At 38.1% G+C, this 17,429-nt stretch overlaps 1 protein-coding gene across 1 annotated transcript in view; it reads left to right on the top strand.

Annotated features, from left to right (window-relative positions):
* Nucleotides 1–17,429, top strand: part of EYS (eyes shut homolog) — an 863,631-nt gene that overhangs the window by 82,060 nt on the left and 764,142 nt on the right. Inside the window, exons 2-3 of the mRNA XM_064650232.1 lie at nt 10,962–11,819; nt 13,948–14,061. Coding sequence (XP_064506302.1) covers nt 11,063–11,819; nt 13,948–14,061 — 871 coding nt within the window. The 5' untranslated portion in view covers nt 10,962–11,062. The remainder of the gene's footprint in view (nt 1–10,961; nt 11,820–13,947; nt 14,062–17,429) is intronic.

Consider the following 17,429-nt stretch of genomic DNA (forward strand, 5'->3'; position numbering starts at 1 on the left):
TCCAGTATCTGGAGTCCTACAAGGAAGACAGAGAGGGAATCTTCATCAGGAACTGTAGTGATAGAACAGGGAGTAATAGGTTCAAAATGAAAGAGAGGAGGTTTGGATTCGATGTTAGGAAGAAATTCTTTACTGTGAGGATGATGAGACACTGGAACACGTTGCCCAGAGAAGTTGTGAATGCCGCAACCCTGGCAGTGTTCAAGGCCAGGTTGGACAGGGCTTTGAGCAACCTGGTCTAACGGAAGGTGTCTCTGCCCATGGGAGAGGGGGTTGAAAGTAAATGATGTTTACAGTACCTTCCAATGAAAACAATTCTGTGATTCTATGACATCTAGGAGTGTCCAATAATCTTACTCTTTCTTTCTATGCTGAACTAAAATCATGATGGACTGTAGCAGCCAAGAAATCCTTGACTAATATGGCTTCTTAAGAATTAACATATCAGACTAATACTTTCTCTAGTTCAGTATCGAAGCCAATTCAATGAACCTAAATTATCTGGAGTTGGCAAGAATTAATTTTCTTTTCAAGATTTATGCTAGTTTTCACACAGAATGTTCTAAATTCCTTTGCTCTAATTAGGGATCAATTCTGTTGAATACAGCAGAGTTTAACTCTTTGAATATGTTGGAAAATTAGTTCTGGTATAGTTCACATTTAATTCACAAATTTGTCTTTATTTTCAAGTAGTGTGGAGAGATAAGAGAGGATTTTTAAAGCGAAGCAGTGAAGCTACCTGATATCACTACCTGATATTCATGTTATTCTTCATTTGGGAATTTTACTGCACACTAGCTTTATCCATATGGATCAATCATCCATTAGTCACTCGAGTGCACTAGGTACATTCCTGAAGTGCTTCTTTCAGGTTTGTTTCATCAGAGGATTCACTTGTTTTGAGATTGCTGCATTATGTGAACTAAAGTATGCTAAGAGGGGATGATTTTGAGTTAGCTTCAGAAGTATATTTTTGATTTTAATGAAAAGTTTATTTCAAATGCCCCCATGAAATACATTATATAGGAACTCAAAAACCTCAAAGAAATGGAAACAAAGTGATAATCAATTTTAATTGACAAATTGGAGGACTGAGCAATCACCAATCATATGAAGTTCTACAAGGGAAAGTGAAGGATTCTGCAACCCTGGATTTTCATACAGACTGGGGAATGAGATGCTGGAAAACAGTGCCATGGAAAGGGACCTGGGGGTACTGGTTGATGGCAAGTTGAATCTGAGCCAGCAGTGCCCTGGCAGCCAGGAGGGCCAACCGTGTCCTGGGGGGCATCAGGCAAAGCATCGCCTGTCAAGGGAGATGATTGTCCCTCTCTGCTCTGCACTGATCTGTCCTCACCTTGAATATTGTGTGCGTTTTTGGGCACTGCAATGTAAGAAAGATATTAATTTTATTAGTGAGCATTCAAAGGAGGGCAACAAAGACAGTGAAGGGCCTTGAGGGGAAGCCGTATGAGGAGTGGCTGAGGTCACTCGGTTTGTTCAGCTTGGAGGAGACTGAGGGGAGACCTCATTGCAGTTACAATTTCCTTGTGAGGCAAAGAAGAGAGGCAGGCACTGATCTCTTCTCTGAGGTTGCCAGTGACAGGACCCAAGGGAATGGCCTGAAGTTATGTCAAGTGAGGTTTATGTTGGATATCAGAAAAAGATTCTTCACCCATATGATAGACTGAAATACTTTTCATGTCTTAAACATTGCCAAAATCATAGAAAGACTTTTTGTTAAACTGCAAAGAAACAACTGCCTCTCTGAGACCACTGAAGCACCCCCCTCCAGCATATGCATCCTGACTGGAATTTGGACTGTGATGGGAACTCAAGATAAGACTACTGTCCAATTATATCAGGTTTAGGGAGAAGTAAACAAGCCTCAGCGGGTGAAGGATGAGACGGGTTTTAGGTGTATGATAGTGAAATCTCTCCACACAAAACAGGAGTAAATGCCCTCACTCTGGGAAGACCACATACACACAACATATTCATGTGAGAGGTAGCTGAGAAAGGGTCATAAACCATCAAAGATCCCAAAGTGCCCCCAGACTCATTCCTTAGGTCTTCCACCATCAGGGGACTGCATGTGATCCAGCTGAGGCAACAAATCCAGAGCCTGTTGAAAGAGACCACAAAGCTTCTCCCTGCCAGGGGAGGTTCCTGGCATCTCCTGAACGTATATTTATCCATTGGACTCTATGCTTTGTGGGGCTCTCACCACCAAAAAGACCAGAAGACCCTGATGCATGGGACACCAGCGGACTCCACAAAGTGGTGATACATTTTCTATCTAATCTCTCTGTCACTCTCTTTCTTCCTCCTGCCCCCTTCTTTTTCCAATTTCTTTCTATCTCTCTCTTTCTGCCTCAGTTTACTGTTAAATACTATTGACTTTGGCATATGGTCTCATTTGAACCTTAATTCGGGCAGAGGCCTTTCTAATAATTTTAATAACCAGATCATAACAACCCAAATGGTGGTTGGGCACTGCAACAGGCTCCCCAGGGAAGTGGTCACAGCACCAAGCCCGACAGAGTTCAAGAAGCCTCTGGATGATACTCTCAAGCTCATTGTGTGACTCCTGGGGATGCTCCTGTGCAGGGCTAAGGGTTAGCCTCAATGGTCCTTGAGTTTCACTTCCAACTCAGCATATTCTGTGATCCTGTGATATTAATTTTATATACAATAAGAAAATAGAGTAAAATTTCTTTTATATTTAGAATCCTCTTACAGTTTTATGTTGCCCATCATAATTTTCATGCATTCTCCTTGAAAATCATGTTTCCATTTTTAAAAAGTTTGCCAGTCCTTTGCTGGTATGACTAAATATTTTCAAAGTTTAGACACCAAAAGTAAAGGTAAGGTGGTGATGGACAAGAGAAATGTGTATCCTGTTCTAGGTCCACCTCTCTTCATTTCATTCTTCATATACCACTAATCAGAGAAGCTGTTTGAGGGAATATAACTGTAGTACACACTCCACAAGTTTCAATGAATGTCAATGCCCTTTATCATCATCCCCGATGATCATTTTCAGGACCTTGTTCTATGATTGAGCTATAACTAATAAGGGCTATAACAACGTTTCTTGTCCATTTTTGTGGACCTTGTGTTGTCAAGTACGGCAGTGTTAGAGGAAAAAATATATTTAAAACCACTTCTGCCTTATGTCTTTTAATACAGCTGTAGTACAATTAACTAAATATGACACATAAATTAGTATGTAGATTAAGAAATATTAGCGAGGAAGTTTATCACAAGAGCACAGTGTGTTCTTTAACAATTTCCATTGCTAATATTTCTAGCAATGTTCTTTCCCCCAGGCACCATAAGTGTCACTAGTGAATACAACAAACTTGTGAAATTCAGCAAAGTGAAGTCAGTGGGACTAGACAGAATGTCATTCTCAGTAGCTCATGAAATTATCCTTTTCTTCTGTAGTTTCTATTGCAACCAGAGTTTTCACTGAATGTGAATATGATCCACTCTGACACTGCATCACAACTGAACAATAAGTTCATTATTAGAATGTCTGTTGCTTATGAAGGCTCTCTGTTAGGATTTCGATTACTGCTGTCTTTTTCAAGATTTATTATCGGTTTTGCTACTGTTACTTGCTCTTTGAATTCTTTTTTTTCCTCTAGTTTTCATATGAATATATGTTTTAACATTCAACCCACCAGAGTCTGTGATGTTTTTATTTGAGTGATTTATGGGAAATTGTGGATTCTAAGGTCTGTTTCTTGCTTTCCTTCTCACACCCTTAAATTTAGACACCAGCTTCTTTTTATCTATTTTCAAGCCCTGATCAATGATACACATTTTTTAATCTATGTCTAATACATTATCCTTATAAAATCTCTGCTTTTTCTATGAGCGTTTAACACCACTGCCCTCTTTTAAGCATCCTTTTAACAAATTAACTGCATTACTAGTTTCTTTTTTAGAAACTGAGGACAATTTGACTTTTTCCTTTTACTTTTGTTCTTTCTGCAGGCATTTTGAATCTGGGTACATGATGGTCCCTGCTAGACAGACACTTTTCAATTCTGAATCAGGACATGCAAATAACTACAATCACATCAAAGGTTGATTTGTCTTTTGTATTTTCCAACCTACTCCTCCATGAAACAGTCACGGATCCTACATAGAAAGTTCATCTTTCTTTAAACTGTGTTGTGCTATTTGCCTAAGGTACATTGTAGCTACAGTCTCCCATTACCTGTTAGTATTCTGTAGTCAAAGACTCTTTCACCTCAGAAGGTCGCAGTCATGGTCACAGTCATAGTCAGGGGCTTCATCATGAACTTACAGAAAGAAAATTACAATAAAGACAAGATGTAAAAGAATGTTTATTTATCTATTTCTTTATTTAGGTGAAACCATGCCACTTTAAATATTTGCTATAATCTGGAAGGGACCCATAAGGATCATTGAGTCCAACTCTTAACCCTGCACTGGACCACGCCCAAGAGTCACACCATGTGCCTGAGGGAATTGTCCAAATGCTTCTTTGAAATCTGTCAGGCTTGGTGCTGTGAACACTTCCTTGGAGAGTCTATTCCAGTGCCCAACAACCCTCTGGGTGAACAACCTTTTTCTAATATCCAACCTAAACCTCCCCTGACATAACTTCAGGCCATTCCCTCAGGTCCTGTTTCTGGTCACCTCAAGAAAGAGATCAGTGCCTGCTTCTTCTCTTCCCCTCATGAGGAAGTTGTGGACTGCAATGAAGTCTGCCCTCAGTCTCCTGACTTCTCCAGGCTGAACAAACCAAGTGACCTCAGTCGCTCCTCATATGGTTTCCTCTCAAAGCCCTTTACCATCTTCATTGCCCTCCTTTGAATGCTCACTAATAGCTTAATATCTTTCTTTTATTGCGGTGCCCAAAACTGCACACAATATTCAAGGTGAGGCCGCATCAGTGCAGAGCAGAGCAGCACAATCGCCTCCCATGACCGGCTGGTGATGCTTTGCCTGATGCCCCCCAGGAAACGGTTGGCCCTCCTGGCTGCCAGGGTACTGTTGACTCATATCAACTTGCCATTAACCACGATCCCCAGGTCCCTTTCCATGGCACTGCTCTCCAGCATCTCATTACCCAGTCTGTATGTACATCTGCCCCATCCCAGGTGGAGAATCCTGAACTTTCCCTTGTTGAACTTCATATGGTTGTTAATTGCCCAGTCCTATAATCTGTTGAGGTCCCTCTGCAGGGACTCCCTGCCTTCGAGGGAGTCAAGAGCTCCTGCAAGTTTAGTATCATCTGCCAACTTTCTTACTATCCCTTCCAGTCCTTCATCCAAGTCATTTGTGAAGATGTTGAAGAGCACAGAGCCTAAGATGGAGCTTTCAGGAACCCCACTAGTGACAGGTCACCACTCTGGTGTTACCCCTTTCACTCTTTGTGAGCCAATTGCTCACCCACCCACCACATGATGCTTATCCAGCTGTGTGCTGGACATTTTGTCCAGAAGGATCCTGTAAGAGACAGTGTTGAGAGCTTCACTGAAATCCAAAAGGATTACATCAACTGTCTTTCCTTGGTCAGTTAGGTGGGTTACCTTGTCATCAAAGGAAACCAGGTAAGCAGGACTTTCCACTCCTGCAGCTGTGCTGGCTGTGACCAATGACTGCGTTGTCTTTCAGGTGGTTTTCAATACTTCCAGGATAATCTTCTCCACAATTCTATCAGGCACTAAATTGAGACTGAGAGGCCTGTAGTTTCCAGGGTCCTTCTTGCCCTTCTTGAAAACTGGGACAGTATTCACCAGCTTCCAGCAAGCTGGGACATCTCCAGATTCCCAAGGCCACTTAAAAGTCATTGAGAGGGGTTTTGTGATGAAATCAGCCAACTCTTTGAGATTCTGGGATGAATCCCATCAGGCCCCATAGATTTGTCAGGATCCAGCTGGAGCAGCAGATCCTGCACAATTTCAGGGTTGACTGGGAGTTAATCATTCTCACAGTTGTGGTCCTCCAGCTCAGGGCACTGAGACCCCCTTGGTGTATCATCTGTGTTGAAGACAGAGGCAAAGAAAGCATTAAACACCTCTGCCTTTCTCTGTCCCTGATTGTGAGGTGACCATCCTCATCCTGTAATGGACTGATGACATTTCCATACTGACTATGCCATTAATATATTTGAAAACTCTTTTTGTTGTCCCTTACATTTCTAGCCAGCTTCAGCTGCAGTTGAGCTTTGGCTGCACAAATTTTCTCCCTACAGCTGCAAGCAGCCTCTCTGAATTCTTCCCATGTCACTTGAATTACTTCCACTGGTCATACACCTTAATTTTTTGCCTTATCTCCAAGAGAAGGTTCCTGTTCAGCGAAGACAGCCTTCTGCCCCTCCTGCTTGATTTCTGACATTTGGGTAATCATGGTATAAGGTCAAGCACCAGCTCTACTTGCAGCATAACCCAGGTGAGGACAAAGAGTGAGAACCTGAGCTTAAATGCAGCTCCTGAGGAAGGTGATGGACACTTTGCAAGCCCCCCAACAAGACTCTCTCAGTTCTTTTTAAATCACTTTGATCCAAGGTTTCAATTGCATCCTACCAGAGTTTGTCAAACACAGGCAGTAATTCAAAAAAGTGTGCATGTGACATGTGAGAAAGTGGAAAGAGATGGTCCATTCCTAACCAAAACATGGTAACATGATGTTCCTAAACATTTTCTGGTTTATCCTCTTCTTTGACAGATTTTTTTTTCCCTGGAAGGTCATTGGAGTTATATATCTTCAGTGGGCATTTCTCCACTCTCACTTATAATATACTTATAATTTTTGTCATTAGTATGTCATACTTGCTATTAATAGAAAGAGCACATAATCTTTAAGATGCTGGACTTGAAAACAAATAACTTGGGATTCATTTTTGCTTTTAAATTACTTCCCTGAAGTTCTGCATAAACCTGACTGTTTTAGTTCTACAATAGTACAAAATAGAGCACTGTTTTGCTTTTCACCCAACCTAATGTAACTTTAAGAGTTAGATTTTCTTCATGTATCTGTGTGTCCATACAAATACCAGTCTTGAACTTTTCTTAGTCTTCATCAATTACATGGAACCAGTTGAGGTTATAGATAGGAAGATTTTCTCCTTGCCTAAAGCAGACCTAAGGTATGAAAGTTGTCAAAATCACTTCAAATTTCATCTTATCACATTTTTTGTCTCATGATATGGCATCAGCACTTTGCAGTTATTTAATTTCTTGGCTGATTTTCTATGCAAGGTATGTTAATATTTTAACTGTATTTCATATATGGCTTTTTGCTTTTTATGCTCTTCACTCTATAACTTCTTTCCTTCATGATTTATTGCTGAATAAACAATCTCTTGGTATTTCTTTTCTATCTTCCCCTGTGTTTTTTTCCACTGCTTTTACAGGATGATTTTGTTTATTTAATATTATTAATTATAGTGCTCCCATAATAATTTTTGGCGGCATGAAGACTAATAATGATTTTTGTGAAGAGTATGAACTGTTAAAATGCTACAGATAACTCATTTTAAAATAGTCCAGATTTACCCCATACAAATATTGTAAGGAAGCACATTTTCTTTACCAGTAAAAATTAAACCTATATGTGATACCATAATGATGCATAATTGCATGAATGAAGGGCAAAATGTAAGTGGGCAGGAACTCTTCTGCATTAAACATGCAGTAGCTTTCTCTTTGAAGTATCTAAAAAGAAAAATAACCTTTTATAAAGGCCTATTTTAGTACCAACTGAGAAAATCTCATTATGAAATAGGTATGAAAAGATGGGCTGCTGAATGTAGGATTTCTAAATATGCAGTAATATAGAGCATAGACTTTTATACCTGATAATAGTGACAGATGTAATAGCAGCTATAATGAATCTAATAGTTCAAGACTGTTACCTGAAAAGAAAAAAATGCTAAATGATCCAAACTACACATTTGATAGACCATTATCTAATGGTATCATTGAACATCATGAGATTCTGAAGATAATAGAATGGTCTCAAAATAGAAAGACAATGAGTACTCAGCAACAAGGGTAGTAGTTTTCTTGCAGATCCATGTCCTTTCTTTCTTTCTATGGGGAATTAACTCTCAGGGGTGGAAATGCAGAGACAGAGAGAGAAAATTAGAAATTAACATACTTGCCTGGCTCTGGAGCTATGTGGTCAGAGTACCGAAACTCTTTGAAGGCAGAATTGGGATTCAGTAATTAAATCAAAACAGAAGCTATTCTGGGAGAAGGATCAAACCCTGGTTCCTACCCCTTCTGAGTTTAATATTCTAAAGCTTGAGTCTGCTATTATTACTAGTAGTTAGTCATAGTCCACACTTTTCTGGTATCTTCAAATACTTAAACAGTGCTGATCATTCTGCTGCACAAAGGTCATTGGGATAGGTTCACATGCTCAGCAATTTACTAATAGGATGTAGCTAAATTTTAGATGTTTTCATCCCAATTTGTGACAATGGGAGACTACTCTTCGATAGTATCCTATAATTTGCAGCAGTCTTGAGTCTTTTAATATTCTTCAACTAAAGTTTTCCTCGAACAGTATCTTTTCTGTCCTGCTTTGATCTTTCAGAATAGTCCAAAGTATGGTCCAAAATACTCTTGAAGTACATAGGAGAAGAGGAGGACATTCAAGGAAATCATGTACTTCAATCAGTATCATAATCCACATGCACTTTAGCAGTAGACCAGGTACATGTAGGCATAGAAAAATATGCATCCACGTGTGTTTCCACGTGCTGTGCAAAAATGAGAAAAAATTTCAAACTATAAATACTATTTTTTATTTTTATTAAATGTCTTCCCTTGCAAGATAGATTTTATTCTTTCAAATAATTTTCTCATTTGTAAATGTCAGTATAGAAACCACTATCTTAAAGTGTCAGATAAGTACAGTGAGAGGAAAAAGACTAAAAGTGAGAAAAAACATTATATTTAAGACAAATTAAACTTTTACTAATGTAAATCTATGGAAAATTTCTAAGGTATTAAACATAATATGTTTTCATCATTTTTAGTATGACTGCATGAGAAAGCTTACTTACTGTAATGGTTTGAGAGCCCCAAAATCCAATTCCCGAGTCCAAACCCCCCTCCCACATCTCAGCCCAATGTTAGATGGGTTTTCCAGACACCACACAAGACTCAAAATGGGGGAAAGGGATTATACTACAATGACTGCACAAATAAATAGTATAATACATCATATACAATCTTAACTATCTCCTCTATGATAAAGCAGTATTTACAATGGATCAAATCTCTTCTTCCTCCAAATAAAAGTTCAGGAGGGAAGAAGGAAGAGATCCTTTCCACTCTCAGAGCAGCAGTCTCTTTAGGGCAGCAGTCTCTTTCCATGCAGCCGCTGTAGCTGGATCTCTGCCAGTACACACGAGGGGGATCTCCAAGCCCCTCTCGGCCCTTCGACTCCAAGCGAGGGTCTTCTCTTCCGTGTGCTGTGTTCATCGGGACAAAGGTCACTTCACCACGTCATATCACGAAGTGCAGGGTCTTTGTGACGGTCCCTATCCTTGAGGGGATTCAAATTCCCTTACAGAGCTCCCACGCTCTGTCTCAGAGCAGCGGGGGGCAAAGCCCTCCTCCACATTCCTTCGGCCATCCCGGTCCAGCTGTGGGAAGCCTGAGTTTCTCAGTTCCTCTCTTTTCAGTGCTGTAGCACTGCAAGACTCTTCTCAAGTAAGAATCCATCTCCTCCTCCTTTCTAGGAGGTCTCAGAGGGGTTTGGGGAGTTTGTTTCAGTTCTTACCCAAACTCTCTCTCTCTGTAGAGCTTAGTCCTGCTCTATCTCCCTCAGACATTTCTCTGTGTCTCTCCTCCTTGGCTGCAATGTTTTTTTTGCTGCTCCTTATCTTCTGGCTCTTTGCCACTGTTCTCCGGTCAGTGCTGTTCTACCACTGCTCCTGCGGCTGCTCACGGTGGAGAAAAACTCCCAGCTTCTCAGCTACAGATACTTAGCCCAGTCTAACACTGTTCCAAGTCCCTGTAGCCCCCCAGCCAGGGGCTAGGGGGGCCATAGCCCCCAACGGGGCTCCTGCCCCTTCTCCTCATGGCCACCTCTCCTCCAACAACAACTACGACCTCCTTTTCCAGTCTGGGTGATATGTTTATATTTTGCAGAAACACTCATAGGCTCAACCCCAAGGGTAACCACCCCCTGGGGGTTTACCATTTTATATTTACCATTTATATTTACCACACTTATATATAATCTTATTTTGGTTTTCCTTCTCTAATCATTCATCTCCATGCAATAAAAAAATTGCTAGATACATTCAAGGGACAAAAAAGGCTAATCTATAAATTAAACAGTTATGGAGGACTCTGTAATCTGTTGTCTTTAACTGTGATACATAAAACCATCAAGCATATGATTAAGATATGTACTTTGAAAAGTAAGGATTTAATGAAGTGTTTTGCTGAGTGTGTATGAACAGAAAAGTGTTGAGGATTGCTTGCATGTTTTCTTCATAAAGCCAGAATTCTCAGGCCTATGTCTTCAGAATATCTACTTTTATCATAAATTAATAAATCATTATTAGGAAAATATTTATGGTTAAAACTCATGACTAGAGCTTAGATGTTCCGAGTTTTGCCACAGATGTCCTATCTTAACTTGAATAACATTTTTTGGGAGCACAGGGAGGGATTATGGAAAGTATGTTTTTAAGCTCTTTCTCTTCTGCACACAAGTACAATGTAATGTACTAAATAAAAATCAAATCTTTAGCAGGAATAAAAATAGGAAGCATCTGACTTTTGTTAAAGTGTTATAGTTCTGATCAGTTAATTGGACTTATTTTAGTTTTCCATTAGAGTAATTAGATGTTGCCCTTGCTTTGTTGTACATTTTCTGTACTTGTAATGAGGATTTAATATTCAAATGTATTTGGTGCGAAAACAAATATTTTCCTCTCTTTGAATTCCTAGACTGCCATGAAAAATATTCAAGAACTTTAAGGATCAAGTGTTCGGAAGCTATCCTCAGTAATGAAGCAGGTGTGAAAGATAACTTCCCTTTGCCAGGTAAAATGATGACTACAAAATCAGCAGTTCCCATGTTAGTGTGCTTTCTTCAACTCTGCGTTGTAAATGGGCAGGTAATATGTGAGAGGCAAATGACAGCTGAATGGAGAGTGGAACCAAAACCTACTGTAATCAAATGGACACCAAGGGCAAATGTCTGCTCAGACTTTTACACCGAATGCTGGAATATGAATAAAAGTATTACTGGGGAAATCTTGGGAGGACAAAACCTCAGTATCCCTCAGATATGCCCCTTACAGCTTCAATTAGGTGATAGTCTCTTCATCGCTTCTGAGCCATCCTTTCAGTCCTATGGAATGAATTTGGTAAACGTCTCCAAGGAAGAATTTATTAACTGCCCTAAAGCTGCTTTTCTTCAAGAACAGTTGATTTTTGTTTGCCAGATAAGAGGACTGCACCAAGTTGACCCTAACTGGCTTGGTGTTGGAACTCATTACTTTGCAGAACTTCATAAGAGAGGCCCCCTATTGTGCAATATGGGCCTTCGTCTGAACGTAACTGTGAAGCAGCAGTTTTGCCAACAGTCTCCAAATGCACCATTCTGCTCTGGGCATGGAAAATGTCTAAGCCATGTTTGGGAAAAAGCGTATAACTGTCATTGTTTCTCACACTATTCTGGAACATTCTGCCAGAAGTTTGATATATGCTCCACCAAACCTTGCCACAACAACGCCTCCTGCACTGAGAAATCAGAATTTTCTGCAGATTCTTACGAGTGCACATGTTCTCCAAAATTTTCAGGTATTTCTTTTATCTTCTAGGAATAAACGTTACATGGATCATATACTTTTCTTAATGGATGATAAAACAGTGAGAACATAATTAGCAAGGCTTTTGTATAATTTGATTTTCCACTGCCACTACCACACCTGCACTGAATCACTTTTACAAATAGTCACTTATGGGAGATTGTGCAAGAATTTGAAGACAATTTGTACTTGCTGATATTCATAAGTGCATTGTACAGAAAAACAGACTAGGTTCTTATCATATTTCTTTCCTACTTAAGCACGAGATGTTAATAAGCACTTGAGAACTTACAGAAGTAACTGATTTTTCAGCAATTTAAATTCTTATACCAAATAACATAAATGGTTTGGAGTAAACTCCCAAAAAATAGTTACTTAACCAAACTGCTGAAAAAAAGTAAATGGTTTTATTGAGCATTTCATTCAATCTGCTGAAAAAAACCCTCCCTTTTCAGTTTTAAGGACCTTTAAGCTACACTAGGGAAATTTTTAAAATCAAAATTTGTTTTTAATTGAAAGGTCAAACATTTAATTAGAAGAACAAGCAAAGCAAAATACTTAATCTTTTCTTCCAGATTGTTCTGTACCATAAAATTCCTTCCAAAGGGAATTCATTAAACATACTGTTATCATCAAATTAAATATTTCACAAAAGAAAAAAAAATTATCTGATTCTATCTAGGAAATATTGCAGTACTTACTCAAAACTCATTGGAGAAACTGAATTTAGTGTTGGGATTCCAATACCAGAGAGTACAGCACGATTAGATAAATTCTTAGCCATTTTCTTCCTTTCAGGGGGTTAAGAAAGCGGATTAAGGAAATTGTTTATTATTCCTGGATTCAAACCAACGAAATTTGGGCATGCTTTAGAAAGTTCCAGAAATATTAATTCACATCACAAAATGGATTGTTGTAGCTCTTTTTGTACTTGTGGAACAGAATTGTTGCAATGTTCCTTTGTTGGACTGGATTTCTGTGCTCTCGCAATAGTGATGCTATGCTATGAAACATAGCTGATGAATCATGAACAAGTGAGGTTCATAGAACACAGAAATGAAGGTTATGTTGCATAAAGTTTGCTGTAATTTATTTTAATCACTTTACAAAGCGTGTAATAATTTGGTTTTTAATGCATTTGTCAATAGAAGATTATGCAGGTATGAATGAGTCAATGTTATGAGTACAATATTTTTATAATTACTCAAAGTGTAGTAATATAGTGGAAAAAATTGATGGTATGCAGTATGTTTAATATTTCTGCTATGATTTCTGGGGGCTGTATAAAAGGCTTTGAAAGTAATAATATCAAAAAGTGTCTGGTACTAATTTAACTGAAATTAATGGACAAATTCACAAGAAATTCTGTTAAAAGCAATCATCATGCTTAATGTTATCAACAAGCAATGCTTGAAATATTCTGTGAGCCTATATAGGAAAGTTTTGGGTAGTGCCATAATTTTGTATTAACAGTACTGGTCCCATAAATAAGCTGTATGTAAACAAGAAGAATTAGGAAGATAAACCACCATATATTATGGACATGGCTACACAAGAATAAGGGAGAAAAAGTGCCTCCCATAATATAAAGTCAATTAGAAATTTGAAAAGTTGTTGAACTGTCAATAATGTCATAGCAGTAATTCAAGTGGCAAGCATAATTATATGGTATTTAGACCTGTATGCTGAAATAACATTAAAAACTTATAACTGGAACTGTAATTTCCAGAAAGCTGCATATTAAGAAAAATTCTGTCAAATTCCACTCCACATGAGAACATCTCTTGTTCTCAATGCTAGAGGAAGCATTAGCTAGATTCATGTTAAAAAGAAAAAAATACTACTGTTTCAGCAGCATTTCTGCATTTTAAGGTATATGTGAATTCGTGACTATATGGCAGTTGAGCACAGTAGTTCCTATAAAAGCAGATTAATATCTTTCTGTCTTGTTTTAGAATTTCAGTAATTTTAGTGAAAACTAATGAACAACGTTAACACAAATACTCAACTATCCATCTGCCTATCTGTATTGCAGCTATACATTTGACATTTAAAAATACTTCACCAAAACCCCTAAATATTTTGTAAAATTCAATGTTCATATTATTCCTTTCAAATAGGTAAAAATTGTACAGAAATAGTTGGACAGTGCCAGCCATCTACGTGTTTCAATGGCAACTGCGTCAATGTTACTCCAAATACTTTTCTTTGTAACTGTGACAAGGGCTTTACAGGTAAGAAGCACCTTTGTTGCCTGTGGAACAAAAATGGTTTTCTGTGTTATAATAATGGTATGAACTTTTGCTTTATTGAAATAGTTATTTTAAATTATTTTTGCACAGTTTGCCATGTCCTCAGGTTTTTTTAAGAATAAGTTTTATAAAATAAAGAAATCAGACTTCCATATGACTATTCCAAAGCACTCGTATATTAAAGTGAAATCATACAAATGATAGAAGCTTTTCATATTTGGTACCTTTCACCTATTGGTGGTATAACAAAGGAAGACTCATAATCACTTTCTCACTATCTCTTAAAAGCAGAGTTTACAAGAATCAGAGCTCTTTCTGATTTGATGATTTGGAACGATCATGACATTTGTATTCATAATTTCAGTATACTCTTAATAGATGTGCTAGAAATATAAGATGGAAATAATTCAGAGTCAACAATCTCATGATTTAAGGGTGTGTCATGATTAAAAAGAAGGAAATTATTTGGTTTATTTTTGATATATTGGACAAATAAGATGTTTTCATGAGAAAAGTTTAATCAAAATGTACCTAAAGCCATCCTATTGTAAACAATTTTTGGGGAGTTAGAAGAACAGTCAAATTTAAAAACACTATTAATTCTGGGCTTCACAGCAGAAATTGACTGTTGATATAAGAAAAGTAGCGATACTTTATACTTTAAGAATGAGCTAAGTATAAAGCTAGCTCTTGAATATTCAACAACAGCAAAACTTTTCAAAATGTCTCTTGGAAGCATCAATTATCCCTGACAATCGTAGAAAATAAACAAATTATTACATTGAGATGAAGAGTTAAAAGAAAAAAAGAAAGGTATAAGGGAGTTAAAGAGATCCAAGAGCCAAACAAGCCAACCTTTATTTTCAAAATGAAAGACTGAAAAGTCTTGTGTATATTTAAGTCTGTATAGAATTATATTTTATAAAAATGGGATAGGCATGCTGAATTTTAAATTCCTAGTAAATGTGTTTGATATTACTCTCCCTTTTCTCCCTCTCTTTCACTGTAGAAGCGTCACAGTCAGCATAATTCTGAGAAAACTGAAAAAACCCTCACTTTTTTCCAAAGGAGAAAAGTCCATTAGTAGAGTTTTCTAGAGCTAGTTTTTCCCCTACTCATTGTCCATATCTTTTTAGAACACTCACTCTTGTCCTTTCATGCAAATTGTGTGGGCACAGTGCTTCTGAAATTTTCCCTACAAAAATCTTTTTTATTCTTGCAATTTTGACCCGATGAGGGAGAAGAGAGGAGGAGACAGGAGAAACACCCTTCCAGATACAGTAAACCAAAACCCATCATGACGTAAAAACAGTTCAATACTCTGAACTAGTAGATGGCAGCAATCATTGCAACCTCCCCTCAAGTAGCTGTAAAGGACTGAGAAGGAGAAAAAGAGACTATTGAATGTGCACTAGTTGCCTTTTTATTCTCCACCTAGCTAAAAGAAAATAGGGAATCCTTCCTTGTTCCTAAGCATAAGTATCATAGAAGGAGAAGACAGACTTACAGGAATTTAACTCATATTTTCTTGCTCTGATATAAATTGCCCCAAGTCCTGCTGTAAGAGAAAAGTGTGTAGTATATCAGCACACTTTGCAACAAGACTGGTTGACTAACATACAGTATAATTTTGCAATTATTTTCTAACCAAATGTAGTTGATTTAAGTTTGCATTTCTTCCTATGATACTGTGTTAAGGTGTTTGCTATCACAAAGGAAATTTCAATAATAGTTACCTAAAAAAAACAGCCTGCATGAAAACAGACATTTTTCTGTTGTTGTTCCATGGTGGCTGTATGATCTCAGAAAAGGTGAGTTGTGTAATTATGAATCTTGTAACTTGACTTGTTGTTTTGTCTGAAATTAACAGGAAGTTCAAAACATTCTTCTGTTTTGATATTAAACTTTTACACAGAAAACACAAACATAATACTAAGATTGTGCTCATTATGATTAAGATTTTGCAAACTTTGTCATATCTTTTTTCTAAAATGAGATAAGGCTCTGGCAGCAACTATTTCACATGATCTGAATGAAAATATGAATTTTTCTTGTTACTGTAAATTGATGAGAAGCAAATAAAATTATAATAAAATTATTTTACATTTACATTTACAATTATTATTTGCAAGGTTTTATTCCAAATAAGTAAAGGTTTCTGGGTTTAAGTTGTGTTCATAATGATAGAATGGATCTATGGGAGAAGCAGCGTTAATTGTTTATGTCAATTATGTGTTTTTATTATATACTAATTGCTTCATTCATTCACTGAGATCTCAAACCTCTTTTTACTCTTTCCTGAAAGCTCATTTTTAACATAACTTAATCACAAACAGCTAACATTAGGCTTGCCATTATTCTTATGATTGAATACTCCAATTCATACTAGAATTTGCACCCTTACACTTACTAAGAAATGTTTAAGGGAAGGGAATCTGGGTGAAACAAGGATGAGGGGGGTACAAAGAGGAAGGAGGTATAAAAAAGGCTGTTAGTGTGTGAATAGTTCACCATTCAGTACTCTTGTCTGACTGAGACCTGCCATGAATCGCTGTAGTCTATCTCCATTCTTTCTGTTAAATATTTCTTAACTCTCTTTCCATACAATCTTGCTCTCTCCCCATCTGTGAGTGTTATAAGGTCTAGATGAAAGAACTGGAGATACCAAAGTGACTGAATTTGGAAGCTGCAACTGGAGATAGGCCACTGTCTTAATGTCTTTGGTGCCAGCAGCTGGAGTGAATTGGGGTCTCAGCATCAGCAGCTGAAGGAAGACCACAGATCATAGGAACATGTGTCTGCAGTGAGTCAATTTAGTGCCAGTGACTGGCATGAGACGTTGGGTGATGTGGCTCCCATGCCTGATGCCAGCTGAAGTGGGTGAGAGTCCCAGCATCAGCAGGGAGAGGGGGAGCAAGAGTGACAGGGCCTGTGTGCCTGGGCATGAGCCACTAGGAAGATCAGAATGTTTATATTTTCCCCTCAGCTTGTGTGTGTGTGTGCCCATGCATAAATGTGCACGTGCACTTCATTAGCAGCCTTTAAGTTGGACTGTCTGATGAGTAGGAGGCCCAAGCTCTGGATATCAATATTAAATGAGCTGAGGTCCCACACTGATATTCAAGGGGTTCACAAATGTGTCTGTGCTTTTGAAAGAGAGAGTAAGGAGATGTGTACTTTTACTAGCAAGCTTCAATCCTGATCAATCTGAGAAGAGGACTGGGATTTGGCTGTTTGTACACGTTTTATGTTCAATATGGTATCGTTATGTGCGTGTGCTGTTAAAGGCAATGCTGCATCTGTGGGTAGTCTATTAGCTGGCTGCATTAGTGTCCTCTGCAGGTGTGTGT

Source organism: Pseudopipra pipra, chromosome 3 (genome assembly GCF_036250125.1).
Source record: "Pseudopipra pipra isolate bDixPip1 chromosome 3, bDixPip1.hap1, whole genome shotgun sequence".
In the NCBI taxonomy this organism is placed as follows: Eukaryota; Metazoa; Chordata; class Aves; order Passeriformes; family Pipridae; genus Pseudopipra; species Pseudopipra pipra.